Source organism: Plectrocnemia conspersa, unplaced genomic scaffold (assembly GCF_051122295.1).
Source record: "Plectrocnemia conspersa isolate PC_06_02 unplaced genomic scaffold, ASM5112229v1 ptg000011l, whole genome shotgun sequence".
Taxonomy (NCBI): Eukaryota; Metazoa; Arthropoda; class Insecta; order Trichoptera; family Polycentropodidae; genus Plectrocnemia; species Plectrocnemia conspersa.
In genome coordinates, this window is record NW_028277175.1 from 16,574,235 (window position 1) to 16,596,915 (window position 22,681).

Here is a 22,681-nt window from a genome sequence, read left to right on the forward strand (position 1 = left end):
AGCTTTCATAATTTGCTATAAACAATGTATAAACATAAATACATAAAACAACTGAACCATTTTATTTTCCGAACAAGTACAAAACAATGAGAGAATACTTTGATTTCATAAATATAAATCAACACTTTAAAACTAATTGCAAATTAAATAAAAAAAAGAACCTAATATACACAAAATACACATATGTATGTATGCATAAGTAATAAAATAATAATTATAATTTTTTATGAATCGAATAGCTTGTAATAGACCCAATACAAATGTAATAGTCGTTTTGTTCAATTAATCATAAGCTTATGAAAGCAACACAGATGTAATACAATTATATTACTATTAAACTATAACAAAAGGATAAAAAGGCAATTTAAAACATTTATTAAATATTATAATAATTATTTAAAACTATCTAGTCTGCTTTGTGCAGTGAAAACGAAAATAATTCAATGATTATACACTTGAAAAATGCACAAACAATGCTCAAAGGAAGAATTTAAGTTATCGGTTACTTATTCCAGCTTTTACTGTAAACACTAAAACACAAGCACAATAAAATATATAATATGCTTTTCGAAAATAGTACGATATATTATGATAATATAATCAACGTTGATTAATGAGCGATTATCACTAACGAAAGAAAATAAAATATTATTAGCCCTCAATATGAAAATTTATTACAAAATAATTTACATAACAGACAATATATAATTTATTATGGCAAACATAATATAATCTGTTTTTATCAATTTATATGAATGCCAAATTGAATAAAAACGAGACATTTGTTGTCAACAGAGAGCTAAAAATATTAGACGCAGTTAAACAATTCGGGACAAATTGCAATAAGTGTAAATTACATGAAGTCCTCGTATTCAAACTCGTTTTCGAACCCGTATCTGGTCATCTGGGACTGGAAAAAAAATACAAATTCATCAAAGTAAATCTAAATATTTAAGTAATACAGCAATACTCGTATATCATGAATATAATAATAAAGAAACATCAGTAGGGCTTACTATATTGCTTTCCACTGTCAATTTCGCTTTTCCTTTCCCTTTATTAGGTTTTTTAGACTTATCCGCTTTTTCTAATTTCTGTTTTTCTAAGTATAGATTTTCAATATTTGTTTTCAAACTTTTTAACGTAATTGAATTCACTGCAACAGGTACAAATGTACAAGTTATGAATGTTAATGGACAGCGTATTAAATCTATATAACGTAATAAAGGACTTACAGTGTAAACAAATATTTTTGACTAGGGCCGTGATGAACTCCGGGAATTCTTCCTTGTCTCTATATAAGGAAATTTTGTCGACAAGAGCCTTTTGGAACTCGTCAAACTCTTCTTTAGTGGTCGGGTTAAAAGCATCTAGACCGGTGATGGTTGCAGTTTCGGTTATACCTATTGTTTATTCATTTTTAACTTCCTTTCTTAGCTAATTGTAAAAAATAAAAGGTAATAAGCGATTAAAAAAGCAAACAATTTACCGAATGTCTCCATGGCGACTTTCAAGTCGGACTCTTCTTGCATTCTTCGTCGTCTGACTTCAATTTCTTCTTTAGTCAATCCTACACCGTCTAATAAATCTTCGTCGACTTCGTACAAAGCCGCTTTCTGAAAATATAGCAATTGATAAAAACGTTTTTCATGAAATATTTAATCTACATATATGCATTACATACTTCTTTTTCTGCCAATTTTTCGGCTAGCTTTTTCGCTTTTGATTTAGGCGGTGGAGCAACCACGACCTTTTCTTCTACCTTTTCTTCATCTTTTTTTTCTTCCTCGTCATCCTCCCAGCATTCCTTCATCGATTTGAAAAATGTTAGTAGAACAAACAAAGTAGTAAATATAATAATAAAAATTATGTGTGTTGATAATATTCTCTCTTAGTACAGCTTTAATTTAAACAACCTTATAGTGGCAAAGCGTTAACGTAAAACATAATAGTTATACAATCTTAATTCAAACAATTATTTCATATCAGTATTGTATGACTATTAAATGTTCAAATGTATAATCTGAACATCCACTGAGAAAATACAATGATTGTATAAATTTTAATTGACTACCAAATATGGCTCTTGATAATAGCTGTAGGGATAATAAAATATGGTAATCCAATAACTAGTGCAATCCACGAAACAAATAAAAAGCATTCAAAACCGAATCAGAATTAACAAATATCACAAAAAATAAGTTGAACATAGCAACAAAAAAAAGATAAAAAAATTCTGGTTTATAGTTAATTACACACAACAGTTTAAACTCTCCAGATTTCCATTCTTCACAGCAAATGACACCACTAATGGTCATTTTTACATTCAATAAAATAATTATATTTTGCAAAAAGCAACTAACTCATAATGCATCATAATATTGATTACATAAAATCGACCGGCACTGATTTTGTGTGGCAAGTCACATTATAGATATGAAAGTTGTTATTCTTGGTCTTATCAAGATTAAAGACTATTTTTTACTAACATGAGAAATCAAAATGTTTACAGATTGAACAGAAATCTTAATAAGTGCTAATGAAAAATTTAAAACATGGAGACTTGATACAAAGGATTTACTTTTACTACAGAAAATTATTGTATTAACGAAATTAAAGCTTGTATGAGGCAAAAAAAATCGAGCAGTTTTAATATAATAGTTAACTAAGCTGGGCTTAAGAATATTAATCAATAAATGTATGTATGTTGTACAGTGCTAAAAAATATTAAAAAGAATCAGAACCACTTTAGAAGACCTGTCAACGCAACTACTTTCGAAATAATTGTATTTATTCTATATTATCATATTGGTATATCAAAAGTGAGAAGTTTGACATCAATAATGACTTCAGGCAATTTTTCGAGATAAATATAATAATGATTTTAATAAAAATTAGAGCATTAAAAAAACTTAGTTATGATCTACTTTTATAACAGAAATAATAAGAACAAAGGAGAGAAATGTTTAACTGATTTAGTATATTGGACAAAAGAACAAATCCTTATGAAGCTACAACAAATATGTATAAATTGAATTTTAAACCAAATTTTTATCATCTACCACAAAGGTAAGATAACTCGATTTAAATGCTGTATAATTAGATTTTTCCCAATTAGGCTCTGTTTTTTATCATTGGTTTTATGAATAATTTAAAAAAAATTCAAAACTTATTTATAATATTTATAAAATAAATAAGTAATAACATTATGGAAAAAATTCATAAATTTATAAAATACAACTAAGAGATTGATCATGGATAGTTTTACATCATTATTCAGTGAACTAAAATCATAGTTTTATCTTGAATCATTCAATAATTCAGACAAGCTTTTCGTCGTTGTTTTCATATGTGAAATTCATGATTCGCCGCTTAGTAGAAATTTTTAGCTCCAATGAACCACAAGTAAACCATATACTGCCTTTATTCCATGAGTTCAAGAGGTATGAAATAAAATGTAGAACAACTATACCATATTTGCTTTAACACAGTCAGTTCAAAATCTATCCATTTCAGCATTATTCATAATTGAGAAAGAGGTGGCAAGTTTGGATTTACCCCTCTACAGATATAAGTTCAATATACTTATTACTCCTGTTTATATTTTGAACAAATTTATATCAATTAAAATAATTAATATATTTTTTATATTTATCAATCAATCGGAGTAATGATACATATATTTAAAGTATATCTGTATCGTGTGCCAATTGTAGGGGCGTAAACCCAAACTTGCCATCTCTTTCTCAATTATGAATAATGATGAAATGGATAGCTCTCGAACTGACTGTGTTAACGCAAATAGGGTATAGAAAGCCTTCTGCAGAACTAGGGATTAATCAAAGTTGATTGCAATTTTTTTAATTGATTTAAAACTGTTTAAACTGCAATAAGTGCAACAACTAAATTTAATAACCTTTAAGAAAGGTTTAATTATGTTGTTCGTTTACGGTTTGGTGATGAATGATCCCCAAAGTTTCAAAATTACAATAATTATAAATAAAATGATTATTTAGTAATATTTTAATATCGCCTATTTGAGATATTTTGGTTTTCATTATCAATTCATACTTTTTTTATATATTAATTTAATATGTATTTTATTACAAGTTAATTTGCTTATAATTATTATTATATTATAATATATATTTACGATATCTTGAAACGTTTGCTCTAGTTGTTTATTTATTTATAAATTTGGAAAAATTATTTATTTACATTAACAGTATGCAAAATTTTGAACGAAAGTAATATTTTTAAAAATTTGCTCCCACCCAATTCAAATAAATTATATATGTATAGCCTTCACGGATGCTGGTATTTACGAATATAAATACCTGAAGAAACTTTGGGGTATCAACAGTCAGTGCACCTTCCTATACAAGGATAGGCCAGAAAATAAAGGGAATTCAATTCCACCTGACGATTTTGTACATAGGCAGAACTGCAGAATATGAACTTCCAAAAGTCCAAGAGGGGTCCGCCAGCACAAATCACGCTCACTTAGATATAGTTTGGGGCGCTACTACTCTAATACCAAGCAAAAACTGAATAGGACATGTTCGCACTTTTATTTGGAATGCAATTTTTTAATGATTGTTTTTTTTAAAACTAAATCGCGTACTAATGAAATAAAAAAATTGCATTTAAAAAAAGTTAAGTCCCTGACCTACTATAAGTATGTTGAAATCATATCAGTGCCAAATATTAGCAGCAAAACATCAAAAGGTTTACAAGATAAGTTAGAGATTGATGCGTTTAGTGAAATCTTTAGCTAAATAAATACGTTACATACAGCAAATACAGTTAAGGTTTTTTTTAAAAAAAAAATTGTGCACCTGGTCTTAAATGTGTTAAAAATCAATTTTATGATTGTTTTTTTATTCTTTTAGTATTATCAGCCAATATTTAAAAGCTGATATATACATTATGTGTATATATCAGCTTGTCAGTGATTCTTCTTTTATTAAGGACACAGACATTTTTTTTAAATGTATAGCCATTTTGTTCATCTTTTCTTATTGTGAAATTTGATATTGATTAGTAGTATTTGAAATATGACCAATCGTGAGAATAAAGATAGCAACTATAAAATAGAAGACATTCCAATTTTGGATAAACTACTTTTTGGCAGCGATTAACACTACCGTATTTTGGCAATATAATTAGACACTAGAAAAATATCAGCACGTCCAATGAAGACAATAGAGAAACGACTTTTTATTTTAAATGCAGATTGATGACAAATGGTAAAATGGAGCAAGCTGTCTGCAATACGTAGTATTTGTATGAAAATGTAGGTTAAATGTAACGATACAGCTGTGCTCGTATATTATCTTACCTATGCGGTAAAGAGAGTATAAATAAAGAAAAATGGAAAAAGAAACCGTCGACCTCTTCGCCTCCATATGGCAGGAGAGAAAGTGCGTCGCGCAGTAGAGAACGAAGTACACGCGGCGATGACCTCGAGCGATATTGGACACAACATAACCTCAAAATGAAAATTCATAGAGACCAGCGCACCGACCTTGACGTCCTCTTCCTCGTCCTCCCCCTCCCATCGATTGCCGGCGCCGGTCACCGTGGGCTGCACGGCCGGCTCGAACCCCTCCTCGTCTGAAACGGAAAATCGATCGATATGAGCGATATGAGCGATACGAGCGAAACGCACGCGAAAGACGCCAATTCAAGCCAGACGTCTCACCCCACGTGTCGGCCATGACTGATACGATGGCTGTTACGCGGTGCGTTGATTATCCGGTTGTGCGGTTATCCGCTCGCTCTCTCGGTCCGTCCGTCTCCTGTCTTGGCCCCCAACGCCGTCAGACGCAACGACTCCCGCCGGAGCGATTCGAAAGCCTACAGTTCGATTTCACGACCGCACCGTTGTACACGTCGACATTGTTTCCGATTTCCGCTGTGCGAACATGAACCTCCATCGCCGACGATAATTTTCAGAGAACTAGATCGCGCGCCCGTCGAGTTGGCCACCCTGACTGCCACCGCTCCTACTCGCCTCTCGCCCGCTAGCCGTTTCGCAACGTTCGCAACGATGGCTAGCCTCGCGACGACCTCGATCGCAAATAATACCGAAATACGTCATAAAATCAAATCAAATGACGCATCATCTTCTCAATTCCAATATATTCATCTCAACTTTTTCCACACTGGCAACACTGCGACGTCTGTCGCGCAGATAGGTCAAAGCGCCACGTGTGGCTGCACCGTATAAAAGACACCGTTCGACTCGAAACGTCACTCAAGACTTCGGTACTCGATCTATTGTAGTCACCAAAACTCAAATAGCGGATCGAGCGATCGCGCACTGACCTACATCACTTTCCACAAAACGTAACCTTGAAAACAGAATCAATACGACCTAAACGCGATTCGAGCTGACCATCACTTATTTAATTCATATTTTTATCATTCCTACTATTAATCAGATAATATATATTTATCATTGTTTTGGCACATATTCATAGTGTGTACACAAGCTTGATAACGGATTTGAAAACGCAAACTTCTCATTAATATGTATGTCTACCCTAAAAATAAATGTTTTTTATCATAGCCCTACAGCGCGGATATGCCTTGATCTCGTTTAACTAACTCATCCTGGGTACGTGGCGACAGTTGCTGATGCCAAAAGTTCAAATATCCTTTTGAATAACTAATGTTCGCTATCTAAACAAACGTATTTTTTATATATAGTGCCAAAATAAAACATTATTTTTGGTAGACGCTCTTATTTAAATTTTGCTCGACTTTAATATTAGCAAAAATTGTTTAAAAAAATTATCTTTAGGCGGCATCCATAAATTATGTCACAGGTTTAAAGGGGGGATGGATCAGCGGAATTGTGACAATATAAGGCAAACAAGAGTCCAAAGGCGTTTTTGTCATGCCTAAAATGGTTTTACTATTGAAGTTTAAAGGCACCTAACCATTTTACCTGGAGTTGTCAAATTACTAAAATTCGTCGTCAAATCTATTAATCCGTCGATAGATTTTGGAAACAATTGTTTGACCAGTTTGTGCCAGCCGCTTGTCGAGTATCCGGCTATTGTGAAAGCCCAGACGTGCAAATTGTTATCTATGATTTTCAATCTAAAAAAATGTTTTTAAATTAGTAAATATTTTCCTTAAATAAATTATATAACTGTTTTTAACTACATCTGATCGTGCTAATAAAGAAATTTATAAAATTAATAGTAGTAATGACGTTATTCTTTCTTCTTTTTATAAAGTTATTTTTTTACAATTATAATGTGGCTGATAATAAAAACATTTCTGTTAGTGAATATAATCAAGAAACTAAGGCAAATATTTCCAATAGTGAAAATGATAATACCACTACGATTTTGCCTATGAATTTAAATCGTACACATTTATATATTGACAATGAAATACTTATCTGAATGCAGTTGGATAAATGTAAATAGTAGCGATGACATTCTGAGACAACGATCACTTTTCTTCGGTAATGAGTCAGACCAAAAATTTCAGAAAGTTTTCAAGAATCTATCGACTTCTTTTATTGTTTTTCACGGATAAATTTGTATAAGGCCCATTTATAATGGCCAAAACTTCGCGGCACTCTGGTAACACTGGCGTGACGGACACACTTTCTCTTGGCAACTCTGGCGGGTTGACACGGCGGTGCGTGCCTCATGCACTATTTACTCATTGTAATAACATGTAACTGTAATAATATCCAATAAAATATTATTGCAGCGGCTGAATCTGTGTCTAATTGTCACCCGTCATCGAAAATTAATTAAAAATGAATGTAAAAAAGCTAAAAACTACTTACGGGATAATTTACTTTTGTAAAATTATGTCCAATTATGTCCAACAGAAGAAGGCTTTTATAAGCAAGAGATAAGTTTTAAAGATAAACGAATAATAATATTATAGTATTTGCCTGGAAGGACTGACAAAATTGTAGCAGTGTGCAGTAGGCGTGGCTTATGAATAAGCACTATCCCTATATTATGTAAAGAAAAACCAATACGTGAATGAAAATCATGTTTTTATGGAAGATAAGTGCGTAAATATGTAATATTCCATACATCAAAGTAATAATAAATTCCGTAAGTAAAAATATATTGAGAGCCATTAGAATCGTGTGAATTACAATTCACACAGCTAAAAAAATACTATATACAAGGATAGTGAAACATTCTTCTGTCAATGAATTTTACCTTCAGGCTATGGTCCCAACATCTGGAACAGGTACAGAGTATACCCCAAATAAGTGATATATAAATAGAACAAAAGCTAAATTTTTGAGATTAAATTTATTAGACCGCAGTGCTAATAAAAAAAAACAGACGAGTTAAATGCTTTCTACTCACAATTTTTTTTAACACTATTTCATTGGTAGACAATCCAGTTTGATGTTTGATTTAAATATTACGAGCACAAAAAAAAACGATCATAAAATCACATACAATATCTGACCTTAAAACGAAGATTATTCAAATAAAAGTTCCATCATGATTATCGTAAAATTATTAATCAGTTTTTTTAATAATCAAAGCAATAATAGTTATAATATAAGGATAAGGAGGTAATAACAATGAAACATAATATGATGTTAAATTCAACTTTATTTTTAGATATCACAATGAAATGAAATATTCTGTTGTGGTGAATTCATCTCATTTTGGTCCGCCTTATGTCTTCATTCCATTGATACACTAGAGTAAAATAAAAACAGTAAGTTATTTTGAACAGATAGCTAATTTTTTAAATAGGACTGATGTTATTTGAAACATGTTTGTGGCATAATTGCCGTAGCATGCCTTAATCAGACATAAAGATAGAGGTCCTCAGGCAGCGTTTAAACAATTGCGCTACTTCACTCTACTTCCATTGCACAGCCCACACTATCACGGCCTAAATAGGAGAGTGCACGAAGGCGCTCTCAGAAAAAGCTACAGAGGGGCACGTGTTGTGCTGGAAGTAATTAAAAATAAAATACTTTATACTCACATCAAATTAGAAGCAAATGTTGAACGCAGCTGAAATATGTTGATCACACCTAAAACAACAATTCAATATGTTAATAAAGATCCAAATAAAACTGGTGAATTTGAAGTTTATTGATTTTTGATCAGAACATTAGTCTTCAAGAATTATTAAGAGCAGGTCTGTAAATTTTTTCATCATTGTAAAGCAAACAAAAAAACAAGTATATGTCAATACTTACAAAGATTGAGTTTGCTTAGCTGGATCAGATGATAATACAGTAGATATCTGAAATAACAATTATATAATTAGAGATAATATATCTACGATATTTAATATCTATATAATATATGCAATCAGAACATTCGTCCTCAAGGATTATTAAGAGCAGGTCTGTAAATTTTTTCATCATTGTAAAGTTAAAATAAAACAGTTATACTGAAATACTTACAAAGATTTTGTGCATAGCATCATCAGTAGATTGATCAGAAAGAAAGCAGCAGACATCTAAAATAACGATTGAATTATTAGAAATATATTTTAAGATATTCAGTATTATTGTTTAGATGATATGAGATCAGAACATTCGTCCTCAAGAATTATTAAGAGCAGGTCTGTAAATATTTTCATCATTTTAAGATAAATAACAGTGATGCAAAAATAATTTTGAAATACTTACACTAATTTAGTTTTAGCACAAGTCGTTCGATGACATAGAAATATGCTGAATATCTGAAATAATAATATTATTAGAAATATGTTATAAGATCCAGAAACATATTTATGAGATTAAAAGATCAGAACATTCGTCCTCAAGAATTATTAAGAGCAGGTCTGTATATTTTTCATCATTTAATATATTTATGTAATTAGTTTTAAAAAATGCTTACATGAGTGTTGCAGAAATTGCTACTGACTCTACGCATACACCAATTCATTGAGCTGAAAATTATAATCTTTTGTTAGTGTAAGAGCAAGTACACTACATAGTATAGATTTACATATATTTTAATCAGTCCTGTTGAGCTTTGACAACTATCATAGAACTATATAGAAGAATTTTCAATATCATCATGTTAAATCGATCAGTGAAATACACTACAAAAATTTTGCATAAATAATAAATGGCTAAAATTTATTTTATATATATATATATATATATATTATATGCAGCATAAAATTTTGTAGTGTTTATTGGGGAAATATTTAAAATAATAAATACCTTTATGTATTGTTGTCAGTGAACCTCGAATTAGCAGCCGTATTTCTCTGTGAATCAATAAAATATAAAGTTAATTGGATGTTCATTAAAGGTTTCTCTTCTAATCAGCTTCATATATGAAGTAATTTAATCAGTCCTGTTGAGCTTTGACAACTATCATAGAACTATATAGGAAAATTTTCTATATCATCATTTTAAATATTTTTTGTCACAAGTGTAATAAAATGCGTCACAAAATTAACGCAAGATTTGAGTTTGCAGTCATTTGTGCAGAAAATTTCGACAAGAGTGCTGTTCCAGCAAAGCCGTGGAGGTCATTTCCCCGATGTTACATTCCATAAATAATCCTATCCTATGTACTTTATGATTCAATAAGAAAAATAACAACCTAGACTAAAAAATGTGTTTTCTATTTAATTCAAATCTTGCGTTAGTTTTAGGACACCTTTATAATTCACTGTATAATAATCGATTATGAACAATGTTAAAAAATAAAAGTACCTTATATATAGTATGTAGAATCTCACGTTACTGCAGCATTTTTCTGTGGAACAATGAAAAATTAAATCGATTAATGATAATATTTCCAAATCAACTTTATATATCAAGTATAAATTTAATCAGTCCTGTTGAGCTTTGACAACCATCATTGGAAAATATGGCGAAGATTTTAACATCATTAGAAATTACATTTTATTAAAAAAAAAATATGAATACACACCTTGTTTTTAACTATTTGAAGAAGGTTATATCCTCACCCTGTAGATTAATAATAAAACATGTTTAATCATCACTATTATAACATATTGAATTTGAGGTTGTAATTACCTTTCAGATACATCCAGTATAATGCTATAATAAAAAATAGTTAAAAGGACAAGGATTAGGACGTAGGAGACAAAATACATTGTTTTCACAGTCGAAAAAGTCAAAAGAAGTTGTTTAGATTACATTTTTAATATTATATATAATAGAATAATGTACAAAACAACGCATGTACACAACCCTAGCAGAAATTTTAATAAATTAACAAATGTTTCGCTGTAAAATAATCGTCCATAAAAAATTATAAATCACATAATACGTAGCATTGTCAACGTAAAAATATATAATATATAGCAAAAAGACACAATCAACGGCGCAAACAATGTAAATTGCCTTTAAAATATTTATATTATAATCAATGTAAATAAAAGTAAAAACAAATAATTAATTTTCGCCTTGTATTTTGTAACATAAAGATGTAAATATATGCATATATTGCGATCTTCAGAGACTTAAATGCCAGACAGCCATCGTTGGTCACCTCAGTCGTAGGGTGTTGGTGATTTTTATACAGTTCAACTGGAATTGATACTAATTTATTATAGTCGAAGATTACAACTTGTCCAGATATTGTGAAAGATCTGGAAGACCCTCTTTCAATCCCTTTCGTTTTCTCGTGTCCTGCAAAAAAATATGAATTAGTAGTGAGCTGTAAATGTAATTTAAATAGATTCTAACGACACTTACTTGTACGACACCGAATGGTTTGGTCGAGTTGTCGGTCGGGTCACCAGGAAGGATCTGCCAATGATCGAACACGCATTGCGGGAAGGCTTGTCCTCCAGTGTTGGAGCGGAGGTCGGCGGTGAAGCCGAACGACTCGTTTACGGGCAAGTAAGCCTTGACGACGAACATGGGTGTTCCGGTTACTTGCATTTCTTCGAATACATGACCACGTCTACGATTCAAGACACCGTAAATACCTCCTACGGCTACCTCAGGGCACTAAAAAAAACAATCTGTTAAATTTTTTTGTTAATATATTAATTAAACCATAGAATCGTATAAGACGAACCTGAATTTCACATAAATATACAGGTTCCATAAGTCTAGGCGAAGCCGTGATGAGACAGGCGTAGAGGCAACGACGAGTCGTCGGAATGATTTGACCGCCTCCACGATGAATGGCGTCGGCGTGTAATGTGACATCATAGATGTTGAATCGGACACCTCTCAAGTTCTCCTCGCAGAGCACTCCCTCCTTGGCAGCCCATTGGAAACCAGCTACCATAGAGTCCTTGATTTCATTGAGATACTGCACTCCCTTTGTGCAATCGACGAGAATGTTGGGGCCGTTGCCGTCGGGGCCGAAGCACCAGATCTTACGGGCTTCGGTCACATCATAGTCGTACTTCTCCCCGAGGTAACGGGCGCGAGTTTTGAAGTCATCGCGAGGATTGACTTGGCCGCCGTCAATGTCTTCAGGCAAACCGTCTGGCATGGGTTGAGACTTCATGTAGAGTCGGTTATGCTTGTTGGGAGATTTAGATAGGCACATTTGGTCAGATTCTTCTGATACAGTTTCACGATAAGATACGACCGGATCCGACTTCTTAATTGGAATGCAAGCGTGATCCTCTTCCAAATCCTTTAAGCAAATTTCAAGATGCAATTCACCAGCGCCAGCAATGATGTGCTCGCCGGACTCTTCAATGATACATTGTACCATAGGATCTGATTTGGCCAAACGTTTGAGACCCTCTACCAACTTGGGCAAATCTGCGGGGTTTTTGGGCTCGACGGCGACGCGCACGACAGGCGATACGGAGAATTTCATGACCTATAATTTTTTTCAAGTATAAGTATATAACGTACAATCTTAATATTCACCAAAATCTTACCTTCATGTTGTGGGCCTCCTTGAAGGTGGTGATGGTTCCGGTCTTGACCAAGAACTGATCGACACCGACCAAACCGCAAATGTTTCCAGAAGGAACATCTTCGATAGCTTCTACATAACGTCCCATCATCAAAATTGTGCGTTGGATGGTCTTTTCACAGACGTCTTCCTTCTTTCCTGGAGTGTAATTGGGACCCATGATACGGGCCTTCATGCCGGTGGCAACCTAAAACCACATACAGCATAAAAACCAATTCCACGTATATTTCAAATTAAAAATATCTAAAAAATCAGGTAACAGATAACATCAAATCGAAGTCTAAAAAAAATGAGAAGACCGTTAGACGCTTTAAAAGCAATCTCATGTAGGTAATCTCGTAAAAGTGACTAAGTGCTTTTAGCTTCAGGACAGGTCTGTGATTTCATCATTGTGTTTAAAGTATAAAATGATTTAATTAGTAAGTATTTTATATACCTTTCCGGAGAACACGCGTCCGAAAGCGTAGAAACGTCCCTTATCGGAAGTCGGTACCATTTTACTGATGTACATCATAAGAGGTCCATCAGGATTGCAGCTCTAGAGAATAAAATTAATGAGTTATGTAATCTTATTTATTTTTAAGCCCCTATTGATTAAAATATAGACCTTGATGCCGAGTGCGCCTTCATCATCATGAGGTCCTTCGTACAACATCTCCATACGGTATTTCTGTGCGACGACTGGAGACGGCAAATGGATGGCAATCATCTGAAGCAGGGCTTCTCCGGCTGGCAGCCAAGTCCTCATGACAACCTTCAACAGGCCCTTTCCTTCCTTGTCCTTGTCTTCGTGCTTGAGCGAAACTCCAATCTTGACAAGCAACTGCTCGACTTCTTCTTTGCGGTAATTCATGATGGCGTCGAAGACTTTGTAGATCGGGTCCAAGACGTACATACAGAAGGAACGCTTGTTATCGGGTTCCTTCATCTTAGCCCACTTCTTGGTCTTAGCGTTGAAGAAGTTCTCTCCCCAAAGTCTATTAAATATTAATAAAATTAATAATGTGTAAAAATAATTACAAATATTAATAAAAATTCAACTATATTTACTTGTTCATCAGCTTGTAAGTATCAATCTTGAACTTCTCGGCGTACATCTCAGAGAATTGTTTGAGAGTGAATGCCCATCCGTGAAGACCGGATCCGAAGCCGACGGATCCCTTGCTGGGATCGACGCGAACCTCTCCCATAGGTCCAGAGTCATCGGAGTAAGTGGCGATGATTACGTTGACGTTTTCAACGATACGTTGGAAAGTTTGGTAGAGTTCTTCAGAATCCAACTGCAACTCTAAGAGAGCGCGGTCCATCTTGTTCATGAACAAAATGGGCTTGATGCGCTCGGCGATAGCTTGACGCAAGACAGTCTCGGTTTGTACGCATACACCTTAAAAATTAAGTAACTCGTTAGTTTTGATTAATTAATTGAAAACCTATAAAATGTTAACCGACATGAAGTTTCGGGGTATATAAACAATAGCAAATTCATATTAGAATCTTTCGCAAGCTAAAACATTACATAATGTCTTCTACTCTATTAAACAGACATAAAAGTAAAATGTGAGTTATGTTAGTGACAACTCTATCGATATAAACGGAGCACTTTCAACATGCTACCAATTTTAATTATTAAAATGAGCTTTAAATAATAGATTAATAAAAAAAATGTTTGGAACTTTAGGAACCACGATATTATAATTCAAATAACGCAGTAGGATTGATCCACCTTTTAATATTGCACATCACGACACTGATTCCGCAATCAATATACAGAGCCAGTTCTAATTTAGTGCATATATAAATTCAATTTTATTAATCAACTTTTAGAACAAAATCTACATTGACCAAAAAATATGATACGGCCGATATTAGTAGGACAATTTATTTTATTTTAAAGCATTTTTATGACAATCTAGAATGTTCTAACCCTATTTTTAGGATTAAATATTTACTATTTTTTTTCCAGATTAATAAGAAAATAACATTTCTTCTATTCATTCTCAATAATAAAAGAAAACTCTTGTTGAAAAAAATAAAATTAAGTTCCTTAACATACGGATCATTAGATTTATAGAAGAATTAAATTTTATTTCGAAAAAAATGTCAGTTATTTAAGATGAAAATATACCTGAGACGCAATCGACGACGACCAAAGCTCCGTCAGTCACACGGAGAGCGGCTGTTACTTCAGACGAGAAATCGACGTGTCCGGGAGAGTCGATCAAGTTGATCAAGAATCCTTTCTCGGTCTTTTCGCGCTGATCCGGATGAGTGATGAATACGCAATCCTTCTCGTCTAACTCGAAGTACATGGAGATTGCGCTGAAAAGGTGAAAGGTAAGCGATTAATTCATATTATAAACAATGAAACTGCAAAACGCGAGTAATATTAACGATATCGTTATCGCTTTCAACAAGCGATCATAATATAATTAATATCAGGTGTTTGAAACTTTAGGAACCACGATATTATAATTCAAATAACGCAGTAGGATTGATCCAACATTTAATATTGCACATCACGACACTGATTCCGCAATCGATATACAGAGCCAGCTCTAATTCAATGCAATTTTTTTAAAACAAAATCAATATTTATAAAAAAAGTTAGTCGATATAGTAGTATGCTACTTACGTGGATTTGATGGTGATGCATCTGTCTTGCTCGTCCTTGCGGGTGTCGGTGAATCTTGTCTCTCCGGCTTTGGCACCAGCGATGATACCAGCCTTGGAGACAAGAGAGTCCGTCAACGTGGACTTGCCATGGTCCACGTGAGCAATGACGGACATGTTGCGGATGTTCCGCTTTTTGTCCATCATCGCGCGGATCTCGTCTACCGTGAAGTTCACCTGGAACGAATAAAAGAATAAGTGTCATTTCGCGAAAAAAAACAAGTTGAACCCAATACGGAGTAGTCATTCATAATAATCGTGGCATAGGGCAGCGATTGTTGCGTGACGGGGTTAGGATGATAGCCGAGATTTCACTCATGAGGCGCATGAAGGCTTCAAACAAGGCTCCATCGACGCGGACGGACTCCAGGAAGTCGACGATGTGCATAGAATCAATTATAGGGGCTCACCATGGTGGATGCGGGCGGATGCTGCTAGCCGCGCGGAGCTCGATGCGCCGGCTCTGGCGCTCAAACTGCGAAAGGACAGATCAGTCGACGTGACACGCTGTTACACTGGCAACACTAAAGAGAAGGGGACGGTTTTATATACTAGAACGATTTCACCACTTTCGACAAATGTCTCGCAATATTATTGTATTTTTTATTATATTATTGCGTTTCTTTAATTAAAAATTATGAAATATATGCAAGTCCCCCGCATATACAATTAGAATAAATAAAAATAAAATAAATGGATTTTTTAAATAAAAATAGATATACATATATGTATTCGTAAAAAAATTGAAAAAAATCAATTGTAGTCACAATAATTTATAAAAAATCATACGTTTTAATTAAAAAGAATACCATGAATAACCTTGTGATTTGTAGTTTTTAAATAATGTCACCGCTTAGAAAAAAATGCCATAGTATTATATAAAATAATAATAACATATTGCAATAAATAAGTAAGTTTAATGAAAAATATGTCGATATTATTTAAAAGCAAGTCGAGAGATACAGAAAAATACTTACATTATGTTTATATAGCAAGAGTTTATTTAAATATGTCTTTATATTCAGTAAAACGGTATTATAAATATCACATGGTTAGAATTTGTATCGATTTTTGTCAATTTTAATACAAGACAGTATTTATTATAAAAGCCCTAATTTTTATGTTACAATTATACATTATGAGGATTTAGAAATCATACTTCAAATCTTATCAGAGTCGATTTGAGTCGAGTACTTTGCAGCAAATTTTTAATTTCTTTCATGAAAACAAAAAAAAAGAGGTTTTAAAAAAACAAATGCAAAGACTAACCAGTTAGCAACGATAGACACTGTTAAATAACTATCTACACATTTGAAATCCTAAATTATTACTATGTGAGAAGGCTTCTAGCAGTGTTTTAGTTCTAAAAAAATAAATACTGGAACGCTACTCCCTTTTATATATATGGACGAATATCCTGGATATTTTATTGGTTTCGTTGTACATAGTTAAGTTGTAGAGTGTGCTGTTTAAAAATGTACTATCAGGGACTATTCAATTAAGCTCAAATAAATGTTACTAGATATTCTAACAAATCGTACCGGAACGCGGTCCGGTCAAGGAAAAAGTATCGAAACGACGTCCCAGTGCGTTCCAGCTGCACTTCACCACTGACTTCTCATCTAAAGCCTGCAAAGCGACAGTATATGCATAAAAATAAAAAAAACAGCAGTTTTTGTCTAGGGTTTAAAAATGCAATCGATGATAAAATCATCACAGAATGCGAAATAAATCAGCTTCAAGCACTTAGCATCTGCTGAAGAATATTTTTATAATACCTTTTTTTTTCAACATCATCAATTCGAACATACATAGATGAACTTACACATACAATTCAAGCTATTTCTTACAATTTTAATTATTTTGAAGCTTTATCTTAAATATTCAATTTAATATATTGAATGAGTAGAATATAATTTACTAGTCAAATAACACAGAACACACATAATAATTTATATTTTCCCCTGAAGTTTTTGATTTTGAAGGACTTTAGAAAAACCAATTGTCAAGAACCATTAAAAAATCTTACTAAATTTAAAAATTGGGGGAAAGCCTGAATATATTTTGCATGGAACATCACAAATATAAGGAGTGACCCGGCAGGTTATAGAGGTGTGAATTTAATGGTAAAAAGTACTAAAAATATTTAACACTCTTACACAGTTTCTTGAGTAATAAATATACCTTTAGTAATCTTGCTTTGCGTCGATTTTTCTTAATTAATATATTCTGTAAATAATTAAACTATCTACTATTTTAAAATTTATTGTATATATGTTCACTGGTCTGCATTATTTTTTTGTTAAATGTTAAATAATATTTTTTTAAATTGATAGAAAATACAGTATACTTGGTATTTTCAAAATTATTATTAAAATTAATATTGGAATTTCTATTTTAGCATCCCCCCTCCTTTCTTAAAAAAAATTTATAAAAAAATTGAGAATATTTTTATATTGTGTAATTTTCCTCGAAAAATTGTAAAATGTGCTTTTTTTGTCTAATCTTTGTACATTGTTAAAGTTATTTAATATTAAATCAATTTCAACACCTGTAAAAATAGAAAATCTATGTCTCTATTGCCAATTCTAAAAAATGTCTTTAAATTGTTTACCTTTTCATCAGATGTTTCAATAGAACTAAATGATAGTTCTTGTTTATTTGTGGTTAAAATTAATTTCTCTAAATATTGTAATTTGTTTAAAATATTGCATAGCTTGTAACTGTGTGTTTGAATATGTACCAAATCAATATAAACATTTTCGGTTCATTTCCGGTTTTCGTCTCGACAAAAATAGCGGTTTTTCTGGTTTGCGGTTCAGTTCCGATTCGAAGCCCTGTTCAATACTATTCTTTTTTTCTTTTGATAATTAATTGATCACGAGGGTGTTGAATATATATTTTTTATTATTATTAAGAGTAATTTTTGGCGGCGCAATGTGATAACTAAATTATATTTTTAAATACAATAAAAACTTTTAATCCTAACTAATCCCATTAAAATTATATATTTTTGTAAAAATTGTTAATGGCTACCCGTTTGCACATTTCCGATCCGACTACCCGAAAGCCGAGTGTAGTTGTGTGCGTGCGTGCGTGCGTACGCGGCTTAGCGACGGTGCTGCCCTCAAGTGTCAATCGAGTGCAACTTGAAACGTCAAATTCGTGTAACTGCATGCTTGGGAACATTTGCCTTTGAAAATCGCCACTGAGTAAATGTATTTCAAAATGTATCGTAACTGCTCAAATAGAAGTTCATATTTTCATTAACCTTCATCCGTTTCTCAAATAGACTATACAGTTTAGTACCTCGGCTCTTTTTCGACCCATTTCAATATATTTACTCAACACAGTAAAAATGGTTATTTAATTTTTTATTTTAAGCGCCTAAGCATTGTTATAAGTAAGCAACATAAATAACGCTGTGTTATGTCCCACCCTTATTGTTACATTATTGATACTATTGTTAAATTATTAATTACTTGATGTGAACGAACTTTGTATGTGTTATCATTAAATACCAATCAAATGTAATTACATGTACTTTATATAATGAAATAGTAATTAACTAATAATATTTTAATTAAGAAAGAATGTAATGTATAAAAGGAGATGTTCTCTCCATACATGGCCAGTTGCAATTAATCGCAGGAAGTCAGACAAAACTGAACTCATTATGGAGATTTAGCCAAGTGATCTCTCAGGTTTAAATTGTATTATATAATTTTATTCTATATTTTATATTATGTATATTTACTTCTTGTAGCCATTTTTCTTATGTTCATATGAAATATATTTCTAAATTGTTATATGTGTATTTTGTAACAATCCTGTGAAACTAGTTGGGATCCCGAGTTATAAAAACTGTTGTGTCGTTGGACTGATCCGGCGACACGGCAGCTGCTTTCGAGAAACTACCATCCCAAGACTCCGCTTAAAATGTCACGACCCCGACTCCAAAGCCCTAGTTCATGGCGTATATGAATCAATTCATTCGTTATTAATTTAATACAAATATTTTTTCAATATTTACATTGTAATCCATAATTATAGTTATAGCATCTACTTATTTTTTTGGCTACATTGAAGAAATCAATTGATGAAGTATAAGGATAGTTTGAAACAAATCAAAGAATCGTTCAGTTTTCAATTTTTTATTTTATCCGCTGATTCTACAATAATTATCAGAAAGAATCAATGACAGGACATATAAAAACAAAACGAAATGAAAAAATGCTTACATATATACGTACATTAATGTGCTGCTCCATGTGACTTTCCATTAGGTTTATTATTTTTAATATTAAGACTTAAATTATGCAACCGCTTTAAACGTTTTATTTTTAATTTATTTGAAAGTGCTGGGCGACCAGAAGCTACAACCGAGTTGCCCCTGGTTATACCTATCCTTCGCCTACTAATGGCCGTTGGTTGAACTTTAATTTTGGCACCAGAATTACGTTTAATTATATTTTTATGATCAGTAGTTACTTTTTTAAACACACCTTTAAAACCGTCCTCAAGTTTTTTGGCCAAATCAGGATCAAATACTCCCTTCATTGATGCAAAACAATTATTTTTAAGATCTAAAAAAAATCGGCAAATTTTTCTTTCATGTCTACATTTAAGTTGTTATCAATTGAAACTATTTCTTTCTCTTCATTTAATTTAAAATCCCCATCAACAATGGATATGTCACATGGAGCAATATTAACGCTGCTGCTGCTGCTGCAACTAACTGAAACTTTAGAGTCACAAATATCAGGCAGTGGTATAAAAAATTCAATTGGCGGAGTCTTTTCACCAAAAGCTAAATATGCAATTTCGTGCTTTGCCTGAGCAGTTACAGGAGGTGAATTGGGAATTGAGTTATCATGATATTTGTATACCACTGCCTGATGTTTACAGTTGTGGCGTGATACCTGCAACAGAATTAAACAACTGAAATCCAGCCTGATATTCAGATTGTGTTTGCCCTTTTGTAATTAGAGCGCCTAGAGGAACAGCTCCAATGCTGCATGCCGTTAAAATAAAAGTAATTGAATGGCCTTCCGCATCGCAAGAGGAAGTGCTGTCTATGAACACAATATCGTTAGTCAAAGGCAGAGAATGAGCTCTTTTCATCATTGGCGTTATAATAACAAGAGCAAACGGTGATTCATAATATTTAATTAAATGTCCTGTTTTTTCATATACTGGTATCTTCTCTTTCAAAATCTGCAATTGATAAATACATATTAATTCATAGAAACAACATTGCGAACGTATTCATTTTCAATATAAATTACTTGGAGACAGTCGTTACGTGGACCTAAAGTGTAATCTCTCCATTTTTCCCTTAAATAAATAACAGTACGCATTTTTGGGTTAATTGATGCATCTGCCATTTCTACGCTACAATTATTATATTTTAATAGCAGATGAGCTTCGTGGTATCTCATAGCCTCGCCAACCTTTAATCCCATATCAAAATAGTCATAAAACTTATTTTTGATATGTTCAGATGGAGGCAAGCAAGATAATGTCTCTGCGTTTATTATAGGATGACTATGGTCTCCGATAAACTGTATTATCGTTTGATATCCGTCCTTAAAATTTGAACAGAATTCATATATGTATAAATATGATTTGTATATATCAAAAGGAAAATAACATATTGAAATTACCTTCAGATATTTATCTCGCCTCATTGTGTCACAAGTCACCTTTTTGACAAGAACGTCTATTTCAGCTTTGCAATACAAATTTTTTGATTTTCCATGCGTTCTTTTTGAAGGGTCAAGTTTGCAGGTTTGGGAATGATGACATATTTTCCTAATGCTACAATAATTATGTATGTGTATAAGAACTGTTATCTATATTATTAGTTTAATTAGAGTACTTACTGTGAAATATATCTTGTGGGGTTTTTTTTCATACTCTTACAATTCCAACTTGTTCTGGATAACGCACTGTATTCTTTTATCCAGCGCTCCGCTTCCTCGTTCGTCTTTATATCACATCGAAAAGTTTTAGTGTCAACCTCGACGTAGTTAAAAGATTTAGGAAAATGTTCCATCGTGGTAGTTATTTATCAAGCAAATGACGCCCACGCGTAAACGACCGTTACAAGCAAACGACAATGCACTCGATTGCCACTTGAGGGCAGCACCGTCGGCACATTTCCAATCCGACTGCCCGAAAGAGTTGCACTCGATTGACACTTGAGGGCAGCACCGTCGCTAAGCCGCGTACGCACGCACGCACACAACTACACTCGGCTTTCGGGTAGTCGGATCGGAAATGTGCTACCCGCACAACGTCTTACTCATGCAGTATATCGACTAAAAATAAATCAACAACCTGGTGAATTGGAAGGAAATATATATTTTTATAAATTAATCTATTTTTTACACATTTTTTGCTACACCAATCATCGTGTAATGAGTAAAAACAACTCTTAATATTAAAATTTGTAAACTAAAAATTAATTCGTCTTATATTTTTTTATTTAAAATAAGACAATTGCATTAGGAGCATAATTATTTTACAATAAATATGTAAATATATTACAGTATAATAAAACTAATTACTTTTTTTAATATTTATAAAATATCTAATATTTATATGGCTGATAAAAATGTTCTTATGTTCAAACCATAGCTATGTAGCGCCGATGATAGATGGCAGCACGCGCGCCCATGTTAGTGCTCATTGCGAAATTTTAGCACTTATAATGAAACAACTGTGAATAATAATTAAAAATACCAACAAAGCGTATTGCATTAAATTTAATAGTTGTTTCAAAGTAAATTAACAAGGTTTATCGCTCTAAAATGGCGCCTGACAAGTAGCTCCATTGTTTTGAAGCGGCACAAACGAGTATTTTCGTAAACAAGCGATGACTCAGTAAATTGTACAACTTCGCGCTCTTTTTTTATCTTCATTGCAATGCGTACTTCAGAGACGGATCCTCGTGTTGACCGTCATCCAAAAAAATAGATAAGGAGAGATCAAATATAGATAAACATAAAATGGATTGGTTCTTGGAAAAAAATATTTGGTACATTTAGCGCACTTCTACGAAGCTAAAGTTGCTTCGCAGTAAAACGCATAATCAATCGACTATC

General features: G+C 32.7%; 3 protein-coding genes and 1 long non-coding RNA gene across 11 annotated transcripts; all 4 read right to left on the minus strand.

The window, feature by feature from the left end:
- Positions 1-651: 651 nt before the first annotated feature.
- eIF3j (eukaryotic translation initiation factor 3 subunit j) lies at positions 652-5,964 on the minus strand. 4 transcript variants are annotated; one of them, XM_088198021.1, is made up of 7 exons: positions 5,705-5,964; positions 5,528-5,616; positions 1,685-1,807; positions 1,490-1,616; positions 1,236-1,403; positions 1,017-1,156; positions 652-910 (listed from the first exon to the last, which is right to left on the minus strand). In XM_088198021.1, exons 1-7 carry the CDS (start codon positions 5,718-5,720, stop codon positions 854-856), a joined length of 720 nt encoding a protein of 239 aa, XP_088054147.1. In that variant the 5' UTR covers positions 5,721-5,964; the 3' UTR covers positions 652-853. The 4 variants fall into 4 exon arrangements, with proteins under 4 accessions (XP_088054147.1, XP_088054146.1, XP_088054149.1 ...); XM_088198020.1 differs by having other exon boundaries at positions 5,516-5,616; XM_088198023.1 differs by lacking the exons at positions 1,017-1,156; positions 1,236-1,403.
- Positions 5,965-8,597: 2,633 nt separating this feature from the next.
- Positions 8,598-11,033, minus strand: LOC148229721 (uncharacterized). Its single transcript, XR_015811424.1, has 9 exons — positions 10,920-11,033; positions 10,700-10,742; positions 10,199-10,245; positions 9,867-9,918; positions 9,656-9,708; positions 9,428-9,483; positions 9,218-9,264; positions 9,001-9,049; positions 8,598-8,705 (listed from the first exon to the last, which is right to left on the minus strand). It is a non-coding gene; the product is annotated as an uncharacterized LOC148229721 (long non-coding RNA).
- Positions 11,034-11,407: 374 nt separating this feature from the next.
- On the minus strand, positions 11,408-16,098 carry eEF2 (eukaryotic translation elongation factor 2). The gene is made up of 10 exons (XM_088198019.1): positions 15,983-16,098; positions 15,535-15,749; positions 15,028-15,221; positions 13,953-14,286; positions 13,510-13,879; positions 13,339-13,440; positions 12,865-13,089; positions 12,039-12,803; positions 11,711-11,968; positions 11,408-11,644 (listed from the first exon to the last, which is right to left on the minus strand). The coding sequence occupies exons 1-10, from the start codon at positions 15,983-15,985 to the stop codon at positions 11,576-11,578; spliced, it is 2,535 nt and encodes an 844-aa protein (XP_088054145.1). The 5' UTR covers positions 15,986-16,098; the 3' UTR covers positions 11,408-11,575.
- Positions 16,099-19,710: 3,612 nt separating this feature from the next.
- Positions 19,711-21,826, minus strand: LOC148229723 (uncharacterized). 5 transcript variants are annotated; one of them, XR_015811429.1, is made up of 5 exons: positions 21,458-21,826; positions 21,239-21,392; positions 21,026-21,160; positions 20,861-20,966; positions 20,777-20,789 (listed from the first exon to the last, which is right to left on the minus strand). XR_015811429.1 is itself a non-coding variant. In XM_088198064.1 (4 exons), exons 1-4 carry the CDS (start codon positions 21,628-21,630, stop codon positions 20,940-20,942), a joined length of 489 nt encoding a protein of 162 aa, XP_088054190.1. In that variant the 5' UTR covers positions 21,631-21,826; the 3' UTR covers positions 19,711-20,939. The 5 variants fall into 5 exon arrangements, 4 of the variants coding, with proteins under 4 accessions (XP_088054190.1, XP_088054188.1, XP_088054189.1 ...); XM_088198064.1 differs by having other exon boundaries at positions 19,711-20,966; XM_088198062.1 differs by having other exon boundaries at positions 19,711-20,789; positions 20,861-21,160; positions 21,458-21,820.
- Between the last annotated feature and the right edge of the window lie 855 nt (positions 21,827-22,681).

Excerpts from the sequence above, each read along its gene's own strand:
- eIF3j (XM_088198020.1), bottom strand. Across the intron at positions 1,808-5,515 it reads ACGTCAAGGTCGGTGCGCTG|GAATGCTGGGAGGATGACGA; the intron begins GTCTCTATGAAT and ends AAATCGATGAAG. Across the intron at positions 1,157-1,235 it reads CAAAAATATTTGTTTACACT|TGAATTCAATTACGTTAAAA; the intron begins GTAAGTCCTTTA and ends TACCTGTTGCAG.
- eEF2 (XM_088198019.1), bottom strand. Across the intron at positions 13,090-13,338 it reads GACGCGTGTTCTCCGGAAAG|GTTGCCACCGGCATGAAGGC; the intron begins GTATATAAAATA and ends ATGTGGTTTTAG. Across the intron at positions 12,804-12,864 it reads AGGAGGCCCACAACATGAAG|GTCATGAAATTCTCCGTATC; the intron begins GTAAGATTTTGG and ends AAAAAATTATAG.
- LOC148229723 (XM_088198062.1), bottom strand. The coding sequence starts at position 21,630 with ATGGAACATTTTCCTAAATCTTTTAACTACGTCGAGGTTGACACTAAA. Across the intron at positions 21,161-21,238 it reads GGCGAGATAAATATCTGAAG|GACGGATATCAAACGATAAT; the intron begins GTAATTTCAATA and ends TCAAATTTTAAG. Across the intron at positions 20,790-20,860 it reads CACGTAACGACTGTCTCCAA|ATTTTGAAAGAGAAGATACC; the intron begins GTAATTTATATT and ends TATCAATTGCAG.